The 22,539-nt window shown below is 31.5% G+C and overlaps 1 protein-coding gene across 1 annotated transcript; it reads left to right on the top strand.

Annotated features, from left to right (window-relative positions):
- Positions 1-6,667: 6,667 nt before the first annotated feature.
- On the top strand, positions 6,668-21,685 carry LOC132749224 (uncharacterized). Its single transcript, XM_060738942.1, has 9 exons — positions 6,668-6,744; positions 9,644-9,906; positions 10,772-10,948; positions 14,625-14,810; positions 15,247-15,369; positions 19,915-20,141; positions 20,437-20,530; positions 20,895-20,977; positions 21,351-21,685. Exons 1-9 carry the CDS (start codon positions 6,668-6,670, stop codon positions 21,408-21,410), a joined length of 1,290 nt encoding a protein of 429 aa, XP_060594925.1. The 3' UTR covers positions 21,411-21,685.
- The last annotated feature ends 854 nt before the right edge of the window (positions 21,686-22,539 follow it).

Genomic DNA, 22,539 nt, shown 5'->3' with positions numbered 1-22,539 from the left:
GAATAACTTTGAATAAAAATGTATATCACATTATTTGTGGAGAGATCAAAATATGCAATTACTAGTACTGATTTATCATTATGTAACTGTCGGGCGGAAAATTGTTTAAAGATTTATTATGCTCGTTCGGCGCATATGCCATGCCATTGCCAATACTGGTCAAATTATCATAAAATATTCACCCTTTGATCATCAAGAACACAATTTCTATCCAGCACCCGTTTACTTTAAAAAATATATAATACAACGTAGCGTATTCCCCCGACACGGTCAACATTTTGCTTTTGCATTTCACCTGAAAATTTGCCCAGTTGCATTCATATTTGAAAATCCATCATATAAGATCTAAACCACGTCAAAAACGAAATTAACAATTATATTATTATATCTGCTTTCTTTGACAGTAAATTTCAATATTATACTGTAGTTGAATTATTTCTACAATAAATCACGTAGGTTAGACATTATAGCTGTCTGAATCATATGACATAATATAAGAAAATTACACTGATTTACAACATACTGCGTTCTAATTCTAAAACTTAATTAGAAATCAGATCGAAATCTGGAGTAAAATTGTCAAATAATTGTACAATTTATTGAAATACAAACTTTTATAAAGTACATATCTTTTGATAAATTTTTGATTTACTGATTGCTTTCTTAAAACTTATGCATACTTTTCCTTTGTTCTATGAAATGTATTACTCTAAATAGTCTCTTTCTTGAAATCATTAAGACATATTCTTGCCGATTTACACTGTTGAATTTCAAAACTTGGTTGTTTGTAATAACATGCTTAAACCCTAGTTGAATATTTTATTAGGAACACTATTTTTCTTTACGGAATAATGTAGAACTCCTTTTTGTGAATAAATTGTGGAAACTACGTGATTATACATTTTTTTATTGTTTAAGTTTATTTAACCAATTATTCACTATTTTACAAAATCCTTACGCGATTGGATGAGTAATGTATATCGGATAATTGATGAGAACCATATCATCAATGATAAACATTTGAGCCGCGTCACAACAAAACCAACGTAATGCGTTTGCGACCAACATGGATCCAGACCAGCCTGCGCATCCGCGCAGTCTGATCAGGATCCATGCTGTTCGCTATCAGTTTCTCTACTTGTAATAGGGTTTTTAAGCGAACAGCATGGATCCTGATCAAACTGCGCGGATGCGCAGGCTGGTCTGGATCCATGCTGGTCGCAAACGCATTACGTTGGTTTTGTCGTGACGCGGCTCATTTAAAGATAATGACTGTAATATATGTTATTTTATCACCAAACACTGGTGAAATAAAATTCCAATGAAACGTATTTCTGCATTTTCACACTGCAACATTTATTTTTAATGCAGTGTCATGCCTGCTCAACGCACAAGATACAGGACTGATTTTGAGAATTTGGCTCCCTATAAGATGCTAGAGGCATTTGTAGTACAAGTGGTATCTCGGTGTATTTTACCTATTATAGGTATGCTGAATCCGATAAAGGTGGATACCAAATTGAAAAACTTGATCTTGACCATTGAAATGGCCATTTAAAATGACCACTAAAATGGCCGCTAAATTCTTTATCATAAATGGATGATGTATCAAATAAAACTTTTAAGGAAAGGAAAAGCCTGAAATTTGTCACAAAGCATGTTTAGCTAAAAACAAATTAGACACCAAAACAGAATTAAAAAAACACAAAACAATCCAATATGGCCGAAAAAACCAAGATGGCAGACTTTTTCTATAGGCCAATATAAAAGTAAAACTGAAAACTTTAAGGCATTTACGCAGCGAACACCACACTCTTTCCTGCCCTATCTGCTAGATATAGAGCTTTCATGTATTTTATCTGGCACTCTATGCAAGCATATAGGGTGGCTACTCAGATGCCTACTTTTGGTGTACGTTTTTCTGTTATCGGTCGTCGTCGTCGTCTTCGTTTTTCTGTTATCGGTTCTCGTCGCATTTCTCTGCTGTCTTCTTCTCTAATTGGTCGTGACTTTTGTTTTTTCAGTTTTTAGTCCTCGTCTTGTTGTCAGTTCTTCTGTAATCGGTCCTGGTCTCAGTTCTTTTGTTGTTAGATGTTCTGTTATCGGTTCTCGTCTCAGTTGTTTTGTTATCGGTTCTTGTCTTCATTCTTCTGTCATCAGTCCTCGTCTATGTTATTCTGTTATCGGTCCTCCTCTATTTTTCTGTTATCAATCCTCGTCTCTACTGTCTTGTTGTCAGTTTTTCTGTTATCGGTCCCCGTTTCTCCTTTCTTCTGTCATCGGTTCTTGTCTCTTTTCTTATGTAATCAGTCCTGGTCTTCGTTTTCTAGTTGTTAATTCTGTCATCGGTTCCCGCCTCTGTTATCGATCCCCGTCTTCATTCGTCTGTATTCAGTTATCGTCTATGTTATTCTGTGATCGGTCTTCGTCTATTTTTCTGTTATCAATGCTCGTCTTCGTTGTCTTCAGTTCTTCTTTTATCGGTCTTTGGTTCTTGTCTTCGTTTTCCTCCGTTCCTCTGTCATCGGTGATCGTCTCTTCTATAATCAGTCCTGGTCTCCGTTTTCTTGTAGTCAACTCTGGGTTCCCGTCTCTGTGTTATCGATCCGCGTCTTCATCCTTCTGTATTCAGTTATCGTGTATGTTATTCTGTGATCGGTCTACGTCTCTCTTTGTTGTCAGTTCTTCTGTCATCGGTTCTTGTCTTTGTTTTTCTCCGTTCTTCTGTCATCGGTTCTCGTCTCTTCTCTTCTGCAATCAGTCGTGGTCTCCGTTTTCTTGTTGTCAGTTCTTCTGTTACCGGTCCCTGCCTCTGTTCGTTTATTTCATTTCTTTTGTTATCGGTGCCTGTCTCTGTTCTTCTGTTAGCGGTCTTCGTCTCTGTTCGCTTGTTGTCAATTCTTCTGTTATCGGTCCCTGTCTCTGTTTTTTTGTTATCGGTTGACGTCTCTGTTCGCTTGTTGTCAGTTCTTCTGTTATCGGTCCCTGTCTCTGTTTTTGTGTTGTTGGTTGACGTCTCTGTTCGCTTGTTGTCAGTTCTTCTGTTATCGGTCCCTGCCTCTGTTCGTTTATTTCATTTCTTTTGTTATCGGTGCCTGTCTCTGTTCTTCCGTTAGCGGTCTTCATCTCTGTTCGCTTGTTGTCAATTCTTGTCTCCGTTCTTCCTTCTGTTATCGGTCTTGTACTTTCGGTACTTGTTTCCTGTTTCCGTTAAGGTCTACTCTTGTTTCTATCGTTGCCGTTCATCCTGTGTCTATGTCCTGGTTTTGTCAGTCTTGGAGTCATTTATTCGTTCAGTGGAGTAGCGGGGGATCGAACTCACGACCCCTTGATTTGTAGGCAGACAGTGTTACCAACTGCACCATAGCGCCCGCTCTGAATAATAACCATTTTTGAAAATCCTTTATACATTAAATACTATTTCAATGGCTAACAAAGGGTGTATTACAATTATATTTTAACACCTCTATTATGTAGCAAACCCACGTGACTTTTATATGGCGTCAAAGAAAATATTACTCCATTTTTAACAAGTAGTATTTTTATAGATAACTTTGCTGTTACTTTAAGATATCCTGGAAATTTCATTGGAGGGTACCCGGAATTCTAATGTATAATCTTCTTGTAGAATTTTCTCAAAAACCGTGACTGAATTCCAAAATTTTCGAGAGCTGCCATGGCATAGCAAAGCACACGTAGCAATATCCAAGTTTAGACATTTATGACTCGATGAAAATATGGTGTTGTTGGTATTGTTGTTGTTGTTTTTTTAACTTTAACTTTAAATTTCAAATTAAATAGTCACTTATTTGTAAACAAGATGGTAAACATTTGTTGTTTTCTGTATTTTTGTTAAGAATGTGATAAAGTTTAAGATGACTTTTTAATATTAACAGATTATCCATCGTATACCTGAATGCAGTTATAATTGAATCTAAAAAATGAATTATGCAGATATTATTTTTGGCTGAAAACAACAAAATACAAACAAAACAACACACAAAAAAACCTACATGTAGCATACATGTGTAATGTTCACAATGTGCTGAAAAACGGCTCTTTATTAATTTCAACATTTTCAGCAAGTGACACATTTTAAAAAGAATGGGACAGAAATGTTATTTAAAAAGTAGGTTGGATATTTTTTAACCTAGTTTGCTCAACACTCAATTTATATCAACATTTTTATATATAAACCTGAGGACAGAAAATTGACAGAAAACAACTTTCATAGATTGAGATAGAGCCAAGATGTCGCAGATATTTGGGTTACAAAAAGGGAGTTTTTGATCCTGATAATGTTTTAAGTAGGATAAACATATTACAAGCTTAAATTCTTAAAAATTTGTACTGCCTTAATTTTTTTTAAATATTTGCAATTATGTAATTATTATGTCTTTAGTTAGTTTTCTGGAGAAAAGGCTTAACAAAGGTGGTATCTTTTATTTTATAGATAAATTTTATAATATGTCACATGTCGCCTTGAAAAAAGATTTTGTAATGGTTTTGCGCATACTTAATCCCGCTTTTGCATGTTGGAACAACAATAGTTCATTTGTTTGTATACACAGCCTCATTGCTTATTTTGTATAGTCTTATTTTATTGACCTGTCAATTATAAATACATTACAGCACTAATTGAAATATTAGATTTCACTTTGATTTCGTTGGTAAAGTTTACGAGAATTAATATGGAGTATATAGAGGATATTTGTTTGTTTGTGTGTAAGATGAAATTTTATTTCATCGAGTGGGCTTTAAAAACAGTATTCCCACGAGTGGCGTGGCCACGAGTGAGAATACTGTTTTTAAAGTTCACGAAAAAGTTTATTTTTTAAAACACTTTTTGTGTCGGTTTGTGTTGTGTTTATGGCATTGAAAAATGACATTTTTTGACATTTCAAAATAATTTTTAAATATTCATTTTAAACCATAAATACCATAATAAGTGCAAAATATATGAAAACAAAATGAACAACTTAAAAAAATCATAGCTACAAATAATGTTGAAAATTACGGAACCCCTGAAGTGACATTTTCCACATTTTCTTCCTGAATTGAATTCGTTTTACGAGATAATAATTCACAATTAGAAATATTATTTCGTTTTAACGAAAAATAAAATCTTAATTACGAAATATTGATTCGTTGAATAATCATTTGATTTTGACAAGAATAATTAATTGCATCATATTGTATCATAGTTTAAATGACCTATTATAGTATTTTTAAGCAGCCATTTTGAATTGACCTTTTGATGGTCAAGGTCAAGTTTATTTTCTTGGTATCCACCCTCATCGTCTTCAGCATACCCATATTAGGTTAAAACACTCAATATATTACTTGTACTATAAAATGCCTCCAGCATTCATATTTTCTTAAAATCAGTCTTGTCTACAACTTAAGCACCATCGGTGCTTCACTTCAAATCAGTCGTGCGATTTCTGGGGCGACAGTTGTGCGTTTAATCATGAAGTTACGGCTATCTTTCCTGATGATTCAAAACATTTTTATCAAATATTTTCAAACATGAAAACTTGCTACTATTACTACGTGTATATTTATATTCTAAACATATAAGAATTTATTTTGAGAGAGTAAAGTGCAAAATGCTACGACCAAACAGTGTACATCTTAACGAAAATGTTGCATTTTATATAGGCCTATCAAAGTCATTTTACCTCTTTATTTTGGTTACTTTATATGGACATTTAAGTTTCGGTGTCAAAGAGTAAATACAAAATTTATCTATCATTTTTGTCCAGTGCTGCAGGTGTGCATATGGTGCTTCAGATGTACGTCTTATTTTATCTACGTTTGAAAAGTGATTGCAATGGGTTACGTAACGTTTCAACACAAATTCGAAATGTACCGGGTATTAGCTTGCCGGAATGCAGTTGACAATAAAGCAGCTTAAATGTATCCGTAATTTAACATACTTTATCAAAAAAGCAAAGAACTTTATTCAAATGTAGCCTTTTATAAGTAGATGTTTTAGTAAATAAAATGACATCTTTCAAAAAAGAAAAAGAAATCATCCATCTAACTACCTTTTTGGGCAAACTATTTCAATGGAATGTACCCGTTCATTTCATTTACACATGCATTTATCAAATGATTGAAAATATGATTCACTGAACAACAGGGGTGCACTAGTGATTTTGCTGATTTCTTATGTTGTATTTCCTTATGTACAATTATGGTGTTATAGTGTTATTTATTAACAAGAAGATGTCAAGTATATTTTAGCGAACTAAAGCAGAGAAATACAACCCACTAGGGAACAAAGGATTATTAACACACAATCTGGCTAAAGTTTAGATCTGCTTGCGTAGCGTAATTTAGCCAGATTGGAGACCCGACTAGACACGGTTTCATCACGGTCCATCCCGACCATCGCCGATTTCGCAACGGTTTAAGCTAGGGGTGACGCCGGTGTTGTCCCGCCGATGCTTGATGCTTCCCGGTTCAAGTTTAGAGAATAAAACTGTTTGACCACGTTGACATCAGTCATTTTGGTAAAATGACAGCAGAGATGACACCCAAAGAAAAGGGAAGAAAGTTGGGAAAACTGTGCCCTTAACGCCTGCAGAGGTTGAGGGTACCATTGGAAACGAGTCCGGGAAGAACAGTAAGGGAAACCTCGCCTCAGAAGAAATAGCCGAAAATGCGGTATAAATACGGTGGTTCCCCGGCGATTCTCGGTGCCAAGCCGATGGAACACGGTTCTGGGCTTCCTTCCCGGTGAGTGCCGGTGAGCCCCGGTTGTATTAAACATTTTAATACAACCATGGCGATCTCCCGGTTTATCCCGGCTCACCAAGGTTTGTCCGGTACTTCATGGAATCGCTACGGCCCTACGCCGGTTTACAAAGGTTGATCCCGGTGGACTAAACCGTGGCAAACCGGGACTCAAAACCAGGACTATGTGTAACTGGGGCTTAAGCTGCGGTCTTACTCAGTCAGGACCATTCCGGTTAATTACTGGGATGTTCCGGGACGATCCGGGATGAAATTATTGTTGCGGTCACATTTATCCCGACAGCTCTACGGTAATTCCAAAACTAACACCAGGATGCGCCCCAGATCATCCGTGAAGCTACGGTTCATGATGGGGCTTTCCCGGTTGTTCCCGGATGACGCCGACAGAGCCCCGGTTGATCAAGGAAGAGCCCCGGTCGATCCAGACAGAGCCCGGGAGAGCCCAGCACGATCCCGGCAGAGCCCCGGTAGAACCCCGGTGGATTGAAAACGCGCGAAAATGATAACGTTGATACATTATAATATATTTCTCCTATTTAATGAGTAATTCATGATGATCTTCTGAATAATCCTTATGCAAGACTGGACATAAAGAAAAAAGGGAAGTGTTTTAATACAAACAAGTGCAAACATCGCCGTGATTCTTTTGAAATGAGTCGGGCTTTGCCGAGGCTCTACCGGGATCAACCGTAGCTCCATCGTCATCCTCCGGGGCTCTGCCGATATTTACCGGGGCTCTACACGACATTCACCGGGGCTCTGCCGGCATTCACCGGGGCTCTACCGTAGCAATACCGACTACTTCATACCCTGGATCCTTCCCGGTTTGTGCCGGCAGAGCTACGGTGTTTCCCAGGTGTAACCCCTGTCGTTCCCGACAGAGCTAGGGATGAAGGCGGCAAAGCTAAACCTTCCCGGATCATCCCGGACCACCCCGGTGATATTAAATATTTAATTCCATCCGGAGTAGAATGCCTGATGTTCCCGGATCATCCCGGACGTCTAACGGGACTCTGCCGGGGCTCTGCCGGGATGTGAGACCGTAACTTTAATAGACGTCCAAAAAGATACCGGAAAGGATATATCCGTCTGGTCACTTTTGTTACATATACATTTATAGGAGAAACATTTGATTTTTTTTTGTGTAAAACTGAAATATGTATAATTTTGTATGTAGCATTGTTGACCTTCGCAAAATTGATATAAAACATGCCCCTGAGGTCAAAGTTATCCTGTCCTCTAACCATGTTTTAGAGCCGTAAGATTTGTTCAAAAATCTTCTTTAAAACTAAAAGTTTCAGAATGGCTATATAACATGGAAACCACCTGACGTCATGTGATTAATGAAACATTTTCACCTTCTTGTAACGTGTTTATGATGTTAATTGAATGATAGCAACCTAATATGTACAATTCTACATATATCTTATTTATTGCACCAGTTTAATTGATATACATGCAATGAAGGCATGTACAAACGCAAACAATAAATCTCATAATTACGTGAATTATGAGTTTTATTTTCTCATATTTCTGTAAACATTTTTATAACCCAGACGAACACTTGTCAAATTTATCAATACACCACTTCTCGTTGACGGCTTCAAATCATCCATTGTCAAAAACGCGCGAAAACGTATGTTGCCGTTTTGTGGACATATCTATGTCCAGTCGTAGAGACAATTTGGCTAGCTGTAACGGTATATTATCGAATAATTACGTATTTTACGTAACAAATTAATATGTCTTAACGCACTTGTTTGTGAAGTAATTCACGTTACGTTTTTTGGAAGTTTTTTTAAGTGCGTTACTTTATAACGTTAATTTGATCACGTTACGCGAATACAGTTATAGAAATAATTTGGACGTGCATTGAGGAAGAAATATAATTGGTGAGTTAAAATTATTTTAGAATTTTTACTTTTCTTTCTCATAAATAAAACATTATATTCTCAGGTGTAATATATCTTATACACCTTTTTTCCTGTATTTCAACAAAGAACATGTTTCTGTAGACCAAAAATTTAAAAAAATGCATTAATGCAACCTTATGTATTTATATCTAAGAAACGATTTAAATTTATCATTATTTACACACACACAGAACTAGCAGTCTGACACCATTAACCATTAAATGAAATTAAAAATTATTTCACCCATTCTTTATTTTGACAAACAATTGATTGCAGGAAATATTTAATAACATAAGTCTGGGCGACCGCTAGAAAACTGTAAAAAAATTAAATGCATGCAGTCCCTAGAAGTTTGCTACTGTATTATAGATTTATATTCAAGTAACGTGTAATTTATATATTTTTGTTCTGTTTAAAAAATGTCGATTAAAGATTAATTTTGCAACGTAATAGTTGGTTATAATTAAACCACCTCACGCATGCGAAGGTTTCGTATTTCATATTAAGGAATTAATATAAAGAACGTACAAAAAGAATATAATATTGAATAGTTCCATGTGTTAGATTTTGGTATAAAGGAGCCTCTGCGTCTATTCACGTATTTCAGAATCCGTTGTGACTATAAACCATCTGAACCATATTCAGATATGATACCGAGATGTGATTCATCATCAATAACAAAACAAACCTGGCGATTGATAAACCATCAAATAAACACGTATCATAAGTTTTAAAATCCCTTTATCTTTTTGGGCCAAAATTTTTAAATCAAAAATTTTTTCCTTTTTCCCTTTTTTAAAAAAAATTTTTGTGAATTATGGGTTCTTTAATAGTTTCACAAAAAGTTTGATTTTTATCGCAGGGGGAAAAAAAAATTTTTACAAATTAAAAAATTTTTTATCCTCAGTCTTTTTTTTTTAGTCGTTTTTTTTAAAATTTAAAAATTTTGATTTTTTGTTTTCCCCAAGTCCGGGAAAAAGATGGTTTCGGGAAACTATTTTTGCTGTCTTAGAAACCTTTTTACGCGCATTTTCCCCTTCTGTGACAAAAACAGGACAATTTCGGAATTTGATACAACGACGAATTAAAGTTGATCCTTTTTACTTGAACGCCCCGCCCGTTGGGGAACCCAAACCCTGTGAGGTTGAACTAAAATTGGGGGAGACACTCACAGACTCGAAATATGATCACTTTAAGAAGCTAACTGGGAAACAACACTCACATTTATCAGGTAAATTTGGCGGCAAAGTTATCGTCTGCTTCACTTTTTATTGCAGATATTCGAATCATAGTTTTCAAATATCGGGCGGGGGGCGGGGGGACATACACAACATGTTTGTTATCTTTTCATGTCTTTTTTTTGTTTTAACAATATCCTTAAGTTTAAAAAAACGACCAGAATCTTACAATTAGAATTACAATTCGCTTTTAGACGAAAATGTAAACGGAAATGGTTGCTAGTATAAATATTTTTCTTCAGTCATCTAAAAATATTTATTCAGATATAAACTAACATTACAATAACATCAAAGGTTTTTTCACTAAATTTAAATGTGATGTCTTTTAACGTAATTAAAACATATTTATATTTAATAAAAATATTGTCGCAAATTATGAAGAACATGGAATCGTGTAAGGAACACGAAAGGTCTTATTATACAAAAAAATCCCTTTGGGGAATTTTTTTTGAAGTTGTTTAAACCCATCCCTTTTAAACAGAACATATACCCTTTTCTATTTTAAAAAACCCAAAAATAAGCTTTCTTTATTCAAGTTTTTTAAGTTTTTTGATTATTCAAAATACCCCAATTTGGGTGAAATTTAATTTCCAAAATAAAAATTTATTTTTAAATTCATTTTTTAACTTTAAATTTCATTACATTTTTTAAAGGGTTTAAATAAAACCCCAAAATCCCTAAAAAATTAAAAGAAATCCCGACAGTAACTAAATTCAGAAAAAAGATTTTTTAAAAATATAAATTTTTGCAAATTTTTTTAAAAACTCTTTTTTAAATTTTGCACAAGCTCATGGTTTAAGCGGTATTTTTTATGTTGACATTCTTATATTTCTTTTTTTTTTCTTTTTTTTTGTATAGCGGTCTGCAATAAACGTTTATCGGACGGTGGGTGGGGATACTACCCGTTTCCGGGGTCATGTAATCAGTACATACATTGTGACAAGGACGGAAATGGATTTCTGGAGACATGCGCAGTTGGCACATTCTTCAACGGACAGAAATGTGTAAAAGCGGAAGATGTTATATGTCCATTTGGTATGTTATCAAAAATCATCATCATTATAATCACCATAATATCATATGATTATAAAAGTCATTATTATCGTCTGTCGCAAATAGTTATATTCTTAATTCTTTTGATTTGACACTTAGATGAAAGTTTGCAGTTAGTCGACATATAGAAAAATGACTGGCACTCAAAGTTTAAATTTAAAATGTAAAAAATAATTTGACAAAGGTCTTCTCATCAACATGATAATTTCAGTTATGTGTGTTTTGTTTATTTCAAGTTAAGTGTTTTTTCACTTTACTACAACTAGATATACTTTAATTCATGTGGTGTTTATGTATTTTTGGTGTTTTGTATTGTTTTTGAAATGATTACTGAAACAAATTTGTCAGTATATTTCATTGAAAGCGAGTAATGCATACGTAAAATCATCGCAAAAATACTAAGAAGCCTTTTCTTGCAGAACCTTTAATACTCTTTACAGTACGGGTATTCATGTATATCAAATTACAATGACATTTTATATTCCAAATACTTCAAGAAAGGTATATATGAATATGAAAACAACTTGATTTTACTGTTGTTGTTTTTTTTTAATTTATTTTATAAACCTTTTCATCAGAAATAGCAATACACTCTTTAAAAACAGAAACATAAAACCAACAATATATGATATTATTTCTGCCATCTTTAATATCTGTCGATACAAAAGGTATTTTTTTTTATTCTTAAATCCTGACCTTTGGACATTTTGATACTAGATTACTAGTATGTTGCATTAATACTTTTTTTGGCCTGGTGACTCTGAAAGACTCAAATTCAAGTCTTAAATACTGTACTTTAAATTTATCTTGATTTAATTAAATATTTTCAGATCCATGTAAAAATGGGGGACAGGGCCCCCAAAATTTCGATGGACAGACTTGTTTGGGGTTTTATTTAAAAAATGTTTAAAAGGGTCAGTCATTTCCGGAATCTGCCCCAGTGGCTTTGTTTTTAAATTCCCTTTAAAAACGGGGGATGTCTCCCGGGACAATACTTTATAACCCTCGGGGAAAAATGCACCGTGGTAAAACAAAGGTTTTTTTTTATGGGTTAAAAGGGTTTTACCCAAATTTTTTGATTAAATGAGACCCCTTTTTGTTTTGAAATTCCCTTTCCTACCCATTTCCTACCATTTATCCCAAAGGCAAAAGGCGGAAAAGAAATTGGAACATTCTTTTTAAAATACCCGGGGCATTAGGGAAAGGGTTTCCCTTAAAATTTTAACCCGCCCCCCTTTGGGGTCGAATAAAATCCCGCCCCGAAGCCGGCAATTAACCTGGGGCCAACGGTACGGTAAAAACAATTCTCTGCAAGAATAAAACTTTTTTGGGGGCCCCCCTTTTTTAAAAATTTTTTGGAAAAAACCATTTTGGGGTTTTTCTTAAAATTCTAATAAAATAAAAACTACATGTAGGTAAATATAAAAAATACAAAATAACAAATGGGAAATAAAACCGTTCAGGAAATGTACCAATATTTAAATTAAATGTAATGTATTTAAAACGGGCTTTAGGGTCAAAATTATCAAAAAATTAATGTACATTTTCCCAAAAATTTGGGTTTAAAAACCCAATACAAAAATTTAAAAGGAAAAATTTTTCAAAAAAAAATTAAGATTGACAAAAATAGCAAAAAATTTAGACCCTCGTCAATAAAGAAAAAAAATGGAGGGTGGCGGGGAAAATTACTGTAATCGCCATAAAGCTAAGAGGAAGAGAAAGTTTAGCTGTTCAAAGAAGAATTCAAACATTTTTTGAAATAACTAGTTTATTAACAGTGCCACAACTGTCTGTGTCTGGTGAATATTTCAGGGAATTTACACGTAGGTTTTAGCAGGTTTTTATTTGCAGGACCAGGTTTTCTCAAATAAAGCCATGTTTTAGTTTTGAAAGCGGATCCTAGATAATTAAAACTTAAAAGTTTCGATACAATTTAGTTACATTTAGTAATTTATATTTATTTTGTACTAATTAAGTAGTTAACCATTAAAGCTGCACGCCACCAGTTGAGCCAATTTTTTTTCAAGAAATTCAATCTTTATAAAACTGTATTAAGATCTTAAGAAAAGTAAAAATATTCAATATTTAATTAATTGATTAAATGTTATGTGCGATTAATGACTGATTTGCAGTATCAATCACTATTATTCTATTGCATTACTCACGCAGTAAGAGGTATTTATGTATGTTCTGACCTCTTTTTGGTAATTTACGTGGATTGTAAGTGCGCTTGCGATGTGTAGATTACTTATGTATTCACTTTATACCATTTCAAAATTTTCATGAAAATAAGCATGAATCTGGAGGCATGCTGCTTTAATTAATTACATATCAAGTGTCCATCTATAACACATTAAAGTAACTTCTGTCACTACTTTGCTGAAATATAGAGGGATATGGAAAATAAATGTACAAATGTATATGCGTTTCCTAGCCATTCTTAAAATATATTCTATTTTCATATTAATTACTGCGTTGACAAGTATGTATTATAGATAATTAGTGTTAATTAGTATGGCGTTATTTTGACATATCACAGATCGCACACGTCCCTGTGAGACAGATCTAACACATAGGTATATTAACTGTCATATCATATACATAGACATCATAAATTAATATGTAGGAATATAATAGTCCGACGAGAGGACAATTTTCCCTTATTGTCCAGTAAACATCACCATCAAAAACACAACTATTGCCCAATTTAATAACAAAGTCTGTCATAATTTACCCCCCCCCCCACCTCCCCTCAAAAAAGAAAAAAGAAGCTGGAAAAATGTTATAATTTACATCTTCTTCAGATTTGCATGACTGTAAATTAAAAAAATACTGTTTACTCTTCTAAAACCGTTTATTTAAGAAAAAATAATACAATACAAGAATACAAACCATGATAACTTTAGCATTTTCATTAATATGTAGATAATTAAAAATAAATTTATTTTGTTATATTTTTTAGTTAGAATTAATAAGACATTTGAAAAAAGTTAAGAGGTTCATTCATATACACAATTACACAAGAAAAGGGGCAAAAGGTTGAAAAGTAAATAAAAAAGTAAAAAGTAAATAAACTGCTTTAGTGGCATTTTTTCTGCATGTACTATTTAGAAATCAACCAATTCAATTAGATTTACCCAGCAATTATCTAAAAAGATCTTGATAAATGTAATACACTTAGAACAGAGTATGTTAACTAACTGTTGTCCCATAGGAAGAAATAATAACTTTTAACAGTTTTTTCCTTTGTTTTTGTGTGTATATGTGTGTTGTTATTCTATTTCTTATGAATACTGGCAGTATCTCAAATGGAATTTGTTTAAACTATCTCATTGAATGAATGTATAATTATGTACATTATTTATGAATAAAAGAAAAAAGTAATAGCTCTATAGTTTAATTTTTTTTCTCAGCAATCATAAATTTAAACAATACGAATTTTAAAGAAGCCACAATCCAATATTGAGATAAACATATATTTACTTTTTTATTATCTAGTACTAACCTCCCTGTTTTCAAGATTCTGGGCGTGTGATTAAATGCTAGAAAAAAGAATATCTTACTTATTGAAAATGACCACGGAAACAAGGCGCTCTATGGAGAAAATGCTAAAAGCTAACCAAGTATTTTTGCGTAATTTAAAACAATTTTATTTTATAATCTGTAGCATGTTTTGCTGGAACCACGATGCCGTTTCCGGGGCAACCTCATCTGTTTTATTTGTGGGATGGTCTTGACAGTGTCACTGCTATGGAGTGTCCACGTGGTCTCTGGTACAATCCGCACGTGTGCACGTGCGACTGGGTCATTCCAGGGGAAACCTTTGATGGTGGCAAAGGAAATGGTGAATATAATTTTAAAACATAATACACATGTAAATCATTTTTAAGTTTTTAATTAAAATGTGAAAAAAATGTTAACTCAGTCTAAGCTTTGGTTAATAGTATTATTAAATATTAAATATTGTGACTTCACCGGTAGTATATATACATGTTTATTTATTCCGATATTTATCTATATCAGAGAAATCTGAATTATATACCATTATAAGCGTCTAATAATATCCTATTAAATCATATTTGATATAACTTGTGTCATGTTGTTATATAATCAGATTGTTTGTTAACACAGAAACAACAGTGTATATTTTTCAGTTTCACGGAACATTTAAATGTTTGCCTATACACGTCACTTCCTGTAAAAGTATCCTTTCTTTTTCGTTTTGAAAATATAGTTTGATGTATATATATTTGAAATGCTTCCTGTATGCCTTTTTTCAGTTTGTTTTCCGATGTTTCATTTTGGATACAGTGGTAACTTTTTAGAAGAATACAACAAAGCACCGCAGGCTCCAAATACCGCTGTATCAATATACAAGAAATCAGCACTCTTCAGTAAAGGAGGTGATTAAAATATTCAGTTTCCTCACATTTATATTTCTAGTTTCTGCACATGTATTCACTTTGGTGTTTTACAGTTTACACCTATCCTTCCAGTTTCATTCATCTATCCTTTCAGGTTTTCATACATTACAAGTTTCTATACACTAGTTTCTATACATTCACAATCCTAGCTTTTAAAATTTGTTACAATACATTTGTTCCACACTTATCCATAAATTACAAATTAAATGTATTAGCTTCCAAACATATAAATTTCTAAATTCTAGTGACGTAATCAACGGAGAGTATTTTCATTCATATTTTCTGTTTTCATTCATGTATATTTCGACTGATCATTTGCACAACAAGCATTTGAATGCGCTACCGAAATTATTGAAATTTTCGACTTCGTTGTTATTTCTTTTTCTTTCTTTCTTTTTTTTTTAAATTTTAACACTGCACAAGGAACATTTCACATTTTAACATTTCTAGTTTTAATTCATTATTTTTTTGAGGATCCGCAAATGATATATTTAACAAACATTTTTATCATTAGACATAAGAAGCACATTTGCAAAGATAAAGAAATAAGTAAAAGCTTCACATCAGTTCAAGTGAAAAAAAAATCTTTTAGATTTTTTTTTAGAAAATATGGAAAATTATTATTGTAAAATTGTATATAAGCACGACTCGAATATATTTTTTTAGATTTATCTGTCACAATTAATAATAATAATATTCCATATTCTTATATAAAATGGTATAACTACAATAATATTAAGGCCTATGATATTATAGCAGTAAAGTTTAATTTTTAGATATTCATACTGGTAAATAAGTAAGTCGTGAAAGAGTAATTTCTAACCTGCATGAAACAAATATGTTTGAATCTTCCTAAAGAACGAATGATGCTTGCATGAAATTGTCGCTAAACAGTTTAAACCATATGAGCCGCGTCACGACAAAACCCATTATGTTGGTTTTGTCGTGACGCGGCTCAATTATAGAATACTCGTTATAGTATAATAATTCGCGTACAGTTTACATACAATATTCATGTATGTAACATAATAGAGACATTCTACATGTATACTAAAACTTTTCTACGAGCATTGACCATAAAATTGATTATAGAAACATTTTTTTTAACTTTGGTAAATTTTATAAATTACTTTTTATAATTTTATTATTACATGTATGCAAATGGCTTGAGACGCCCGTCCTTATTTTCTTGGCTTTATTTTTGTCGGAAATTCTTATTTACATAAAATTGACCAGTATTATCACTATAAATGTATATTTACAAACAGTTGACCAGTATAATCACTTACATATAGTTGACCAGTATTATCACTATTAATGTATATTTACATATAGTTGACCAGTATTATCACTATTAAGAGGATATTTTTTCGTTTGAGTGAAATATGGAATATATTTTCACGAAACATGATAAAATGCCACATATTTTCACGAGCCGGGACGGCGAGTGAAAATATTAAGCATTTTATCATGCTGAGTGAAAATATATACCATATTTCACGAAAAACGAAAAAATAACCTTTTTATTTAATTTCATTATCAAAGAAAAATGGTTATGAACCCCCTTGCCTGCTACGCAACTCCAATAATTTAATACAGCGCGCAGCAATATAAGTATCGTCTTGTTTTGCACGCGATATTTAGCGCTAGATTGTGACGTCACGTAAACAACTTTTTAAACGTCTGTACAGCGTTAATGACTGAATTAAAGATATTGGTGTTCGGATTTATTTTCTTAGTTAGACCATTTTCTATCATTCTAGATAGTTTTCAAAACAAAATTCAACAAAAAGTTGTTTGTATTTATCAGATTTTTCAAACAAAATGCCGAAAGAAGTCCCTTAAAATAAATATGAGTTTTGACTCCGCCCACTTTCATATTTACATTTCATATTTATTTTTAAAAAATATGAAATATATTTGACTGATACAGCACCATATTTCATGGGTTAAAATAAATAAAAATATATATTAACATGAACTCGACTAGTATTATCATTATAAATATATATTTACATATAATTGACCAGTATTATCACTATAAATGTATATTTAAATATAGTTGACCAGTATTATCATTATAAATATATATTTACATATAATTGACCAGTATTATCACTATAAATGTATATTTATATATATATGTATATTTAAATATAGTTGACCAGTATTATCACTATAAATATATATTTACATATAATTGACCAGTATTATCACTATAAATGTATATTTACATATAGTTGACCAGTATTATCACTATAAATGTATATTTACATATAGTTGACCAGTATTATCACTATAAATGTATATTTATATATAGTTGACCAGTATTATCACTATAAATGTATATTTACATATAGTTCACCAGTATTATCACTATAAATGTATATTTACATATAGTTCACCAGTATTATCACTATAAATGTATATTTACATATAATTGACCAGTATTATCACTATAAATGTATATTTATATATAGTTGACCAGTATTATCACTATAAATGTATATTTACATATAGTTGACCAGTATTATCACTATAAATGTATATTTACATATAGTTGACCAGTATTATCACTATAAATGTATATTAATATATAGTTCACCAGTATTATCACTATACATGTATATTTACATAAAGTTGAGCAGCATTATCATTATAAATGTATATTTACATATAGTTGACCAGTATTATCACTATAAATGTATATTAATATATAGTTCACCAGTATTATCACTATAAATGTATATTTACATAAAGTTGAGCAGCATTATCACTATAAATGTATATTTACATATAGTTGAGCAGCATTATCACTATAAATGTATATTTACATATAGTTCACCAGCATTATCACTATAAATGTATATTTACATATAGTTCACCAGCATTATCACTATAAATGTATATTTATACATATAGTTGACCAGTATTATCACTATAAATGTATATTTACATATAGTTGACCAGTATTATCACTATAAATGTATATTTACATATAGTTGACCAGTATTATCACTATAAATGTATATTTACATATAGTTGACCAGTATTATCACTATAAATGTATATTTAAATATAGTTGACCAGTATTATCACTATAAATGTATATTTAAATATAGTTGACCAGTATTTTCACTAAAAATGTATATTTAAATATAGTTGACCAGTATTATCACTATAAATGTATATTTAAATATAGTTGACCAGTATTATCACTATAAATGTATATTTATATATAGTTGACCAGTATTATCACTATAAATGTATATTTATATATAGTTGACCAGTATTATCACTATAAATGTATATTTACATATAGTTGACCAGTATTATCACTATAAATGTATATTTACATATAGTTGACCAGTATTATCACTATAAATGTATATTTACATATAGTTGACCAGTATTATCACTATAAATGTATATTTACATATAGTTGACCAGTATTATCACTATAAATGTATATTTACATATAGTTGACCAGTATTATTACTATAAATGTATATTTACATATAGTTGACCAGTATTATCACTATAAATGTATATTTACATATAGTTGACCAGTATTATTACTATAAATGTATATTTACATATAGTTGACCAGTATTATCACTATAAATGTATATTTACATATAGTTGACCAGTATTATCACTATAAATGTATATTTACATATAATTGACCAGTATTATCACTATAAATGTATATTTACATATAATTGACCAGTATTATCACTATAAATGTATATTTACATATAGTTCACCAGTATTATCACTATAAATGTATATTTACATATAGTTCACCAGTATTATCACTATAAATGTATATTTACATATAGTTCACCAGTATTATCACTATAAATGTATATTTACATATAGTTCACCAGTATTATCACTATAAATGTATACTTATACATATAGTTGACCAGTATTATCACTATAAATGTATATTAATATATAGTTGACCAGTATTATCACACTAAATGTATATTTACATATAGTTGACCAGTATTATCACTATAAATGTATATTTACATATAGTTGACCAGTATTATCACTATAAATGTATATTTACATATAGTTCACCAGTATTATCACTATAAATGTATACTTATACATATAGTTGACCAGTATTATCACTATAAATGTATATTAATATATAATTGACCAGTATTATCACACTAAATGTATATTTATATATAGTTCACCAGTATTATCACTATAAATGTATATTTACATATAGTTGACCAGTATTATCACTATAAATGTATATTAATATATAGTTGACCAGTATTATCACTATAAATGTATATTTACATATAGTTGACCAGTATTATCACTATAAATGTATATTTACATATAATTCACCAGTATTATCACTATAAATGTATATTTACATATAGTTCACCAGTATTATCACTATAAATGTATATTTATACATATAGTTGACCAGTATTATCACTATAAATTTATATTTATAAATAGTTCACCAGTATTATCACTATAAATGTATATTTATAGGACGTATTGTTATATGGATGATGAATGACATCGACATGGACAGCCAGTGGGCTCTATGTTTCGAGTTTATGACCCAGACACAAAGTGGCGAGGTAGCCCTAGTGTCCAATGATTGGAAGAAAGCATCGTTTACCTACAAAATAACGCACATACCTGATAAAAACCTTGTTGTCGGGTATTTCAGGATGAAAGATGGAACTATAGCAGAACTAGTTGTTATGGGTGTGGTCAGTTGTTATCAATATCTTTATACTCAGATAAATACAGTTGTATCACAATAATTCATAGTTGCGTGTATATTCATTTAATAAGATAGAGTTCAGTTTATTTCGTAATTACTTAAATATTTTCTATATTTTCACTAATTCAACAAATCCCGTCACATCATGTTGTAATTATTTCTAAAATTTGGAAAAAAAATCTATTTTCTTCCACAGTGCATTTATAGTAATAATCAACATTAATGAATAATTAGAAATGCTATATCAACATAAATTAATTATAAATACATTTTTGTTTTAGATGCCACATGTCCCACATTTTCTAAGGGTCGCTAAACTTGGAGCTATCATGAAAATGCGAATTGACAACATGCCCCCTGCCACCGTTGCAATAGGTAAGGAATTAATTTAAATATGAAAAGAAATGAATGGATCTACAATTTGTTTTGAAGTTTACATGGAAAAAAACAACAACAACAGATAACAATCTTTTTCAAATGTTTAAATGGGTTTAATTTAATGTAAATAAATGCAAAGAAACTCCAAAAGTTATTCTTTAAGATCATTTGGTTTTTTTTTACGAATTTGAAGCATACTTGTCATGGTAGTTTGTGTATAGTGATTTGACCTTTACGGAGTTTTAGCAGTGTGAAAATGCGACTTGTTTAAACAGTTATTACATATAAAATGATAAACCGTTTTATTACCATGATGTTTTAGTTAATTTTACTTAATACACGAACCTTTGTTATTATACAGGCGCTGGTGTGGCTTCGTCCCCAACACCAATGGTTATAGGAGCAGCAAACGGTTGCCATGGTTTTAAAGGTTTCTTTGATGAGGTAGGTCCTATGCCGCCCTGGCGCGCTCTCTTGTTATAATTAATGATTTATAAAAGTTAAATTTAGTGGACTCTAAATATTTTCATTTCATTTTTTTTCTTTCAATACCACCAATATATGCTATTTCATTAACGACACTGTTGACCATTTCGTTTCAATTAAAGGTTTTCCAATATTTTGCCGAAATGTTTTTATCTCATTAAAATTGAAAAAACTTCGTCGCAGACAACCAACATTTTCATTTGTCTATTGCATCTATTGCATCTAAATGATATTTATAACCTAACTTTTGTCTTGTTTTTGGAATGCTTGGGTCTTTTTTTAATGTACATCATATTTTATTTACTTTACTATTTTTTACTATTCTTTACAGTTGAAGTTTTTCCGATGTGTGCCGCCAACATTTTTCGGGGACTATAAGGGCATGAAGTAAGAGACTCGAGACAAAATGCACGGAAATTTCGTGCAGATATGATGACACGTTTATATGTGCTGCTGATTTTAATATACTAGTTTATTTATTATGTATTTATTGGTAGGAATATTTAAACACCAACACAAAATTTAGTTGTTTACAGGATAATGTCAAAACAAAATAAGATAGAATGCTCTATTTTATGTTTTAATAAGAAAAGTTTTAAAGTTGTAATATTTGATGATTTGAAGGTATTAATCACAAAAGTTTAAAAAAATGAATATTACGACTTTAGATTATCAGATGAACATTTTTGAGGTTCGCGAATTATAAGTTTAACTCGTACGTATGTCCATTTTATGTATACTGCATATTATATGTGTTAGCTATAACTTATATATTTAAGTTATATATTTAAGTTATTCTTTTAAGTTATATATTTAAGTTATTCTAGTAATATACACGTTGAAAGTAGATTAATGTACATGTATTTTCATATTTCATGATTGTTAAAAATAAAAATAGTTAAAATACAGTATATTGAAAAGAATGCTACAAAATAAATTATGTTCACAAGAAACTTGTTTAATGTTTATCGTTTTGTATCGACCACGTATAATTTAAAATCCAAGAACACGACCTAAAATGTATTTCTAATACAAATTCGGGAACTATACGGTTCATATCAGCGATAAGTTATTTTCTTGATTATAATGTTTTTTTTTTTAAAAATTTTGATTAAAACACATCATTCATGTTGAAATGTTGAGTTCTGCTTAAAACGGAAGCTTGTATTTGCCACTGCTGTCTATGTGAAGAGGCCAAATCAAACCGAGCCTGCAACATTTGAGCCGCGTCATGACAAAACCAACGTTATGTGTTTGCGACCAGCATGGATCCAGACCAGCCTGCGCATCCGCGCAGTCTGATCAGGATCCATGCTGTTCGCTTACAAACCCTACAAGTAGAGAAACAGATAGCGAACAACATGGATTCTGATCAGACTGCGCATCGGTCTAGATCCATGCTGGTCGCAAATGCATTACGTTGGTTTTGTCATGGCGCCGCTCATTTTCAGTTTTGTCGTTTTTGGAGTTCTTAAGATTTCTCATTTTAACTGGTTTGGTATTCAGGTAATATAGCGTGG

Source organism: Ruditapes philippinarum, unplaced genomic scaffold (assembly GCF_026571515.1).
Source record: "Ruditapes philippinarum isolate M1 unplaced genomic scaffold, ASM2657151v2 ctg891_1_1_1_1, whole genome shotgun sequence".
NCBI classification, from domain to species: Eukaryota; Metazoa; Mollusca; class Bivalvia; order Venerida; family Veneridae; genus Ruditapes; species Ruditapes philippinarum.
Note: the sequence above shows the minus strand (reverse complement) of the source record. Positions and strands in the feature narration are given on the sequence as shown.

Excerpts from the sequence above, each read along its gene's own strand:
- LOC132749224 (XM_060738942.1), top strand. The coding sequence starts at position 6,668 with ATGCGGTATAAATACGGTGGTTCCCCGGCGATTCTCGGTGCCAAGCCG. Across the intron at positions 15,370-19,914 it reads AGCACTCTTCAGTAAAGGAG|GACGTATTGTTATATGGATG; the intron begins GTGATTAAAATA and ends GTATATTTATAG. Across the intron at positions 20,978-21,350 it reads TTAAAGGTTTCTTTGATGAG|TTGAAGTTTTTCCGATGTGT; the intron begins GTAGGTCCTATG and ends TATTCTTTACAG.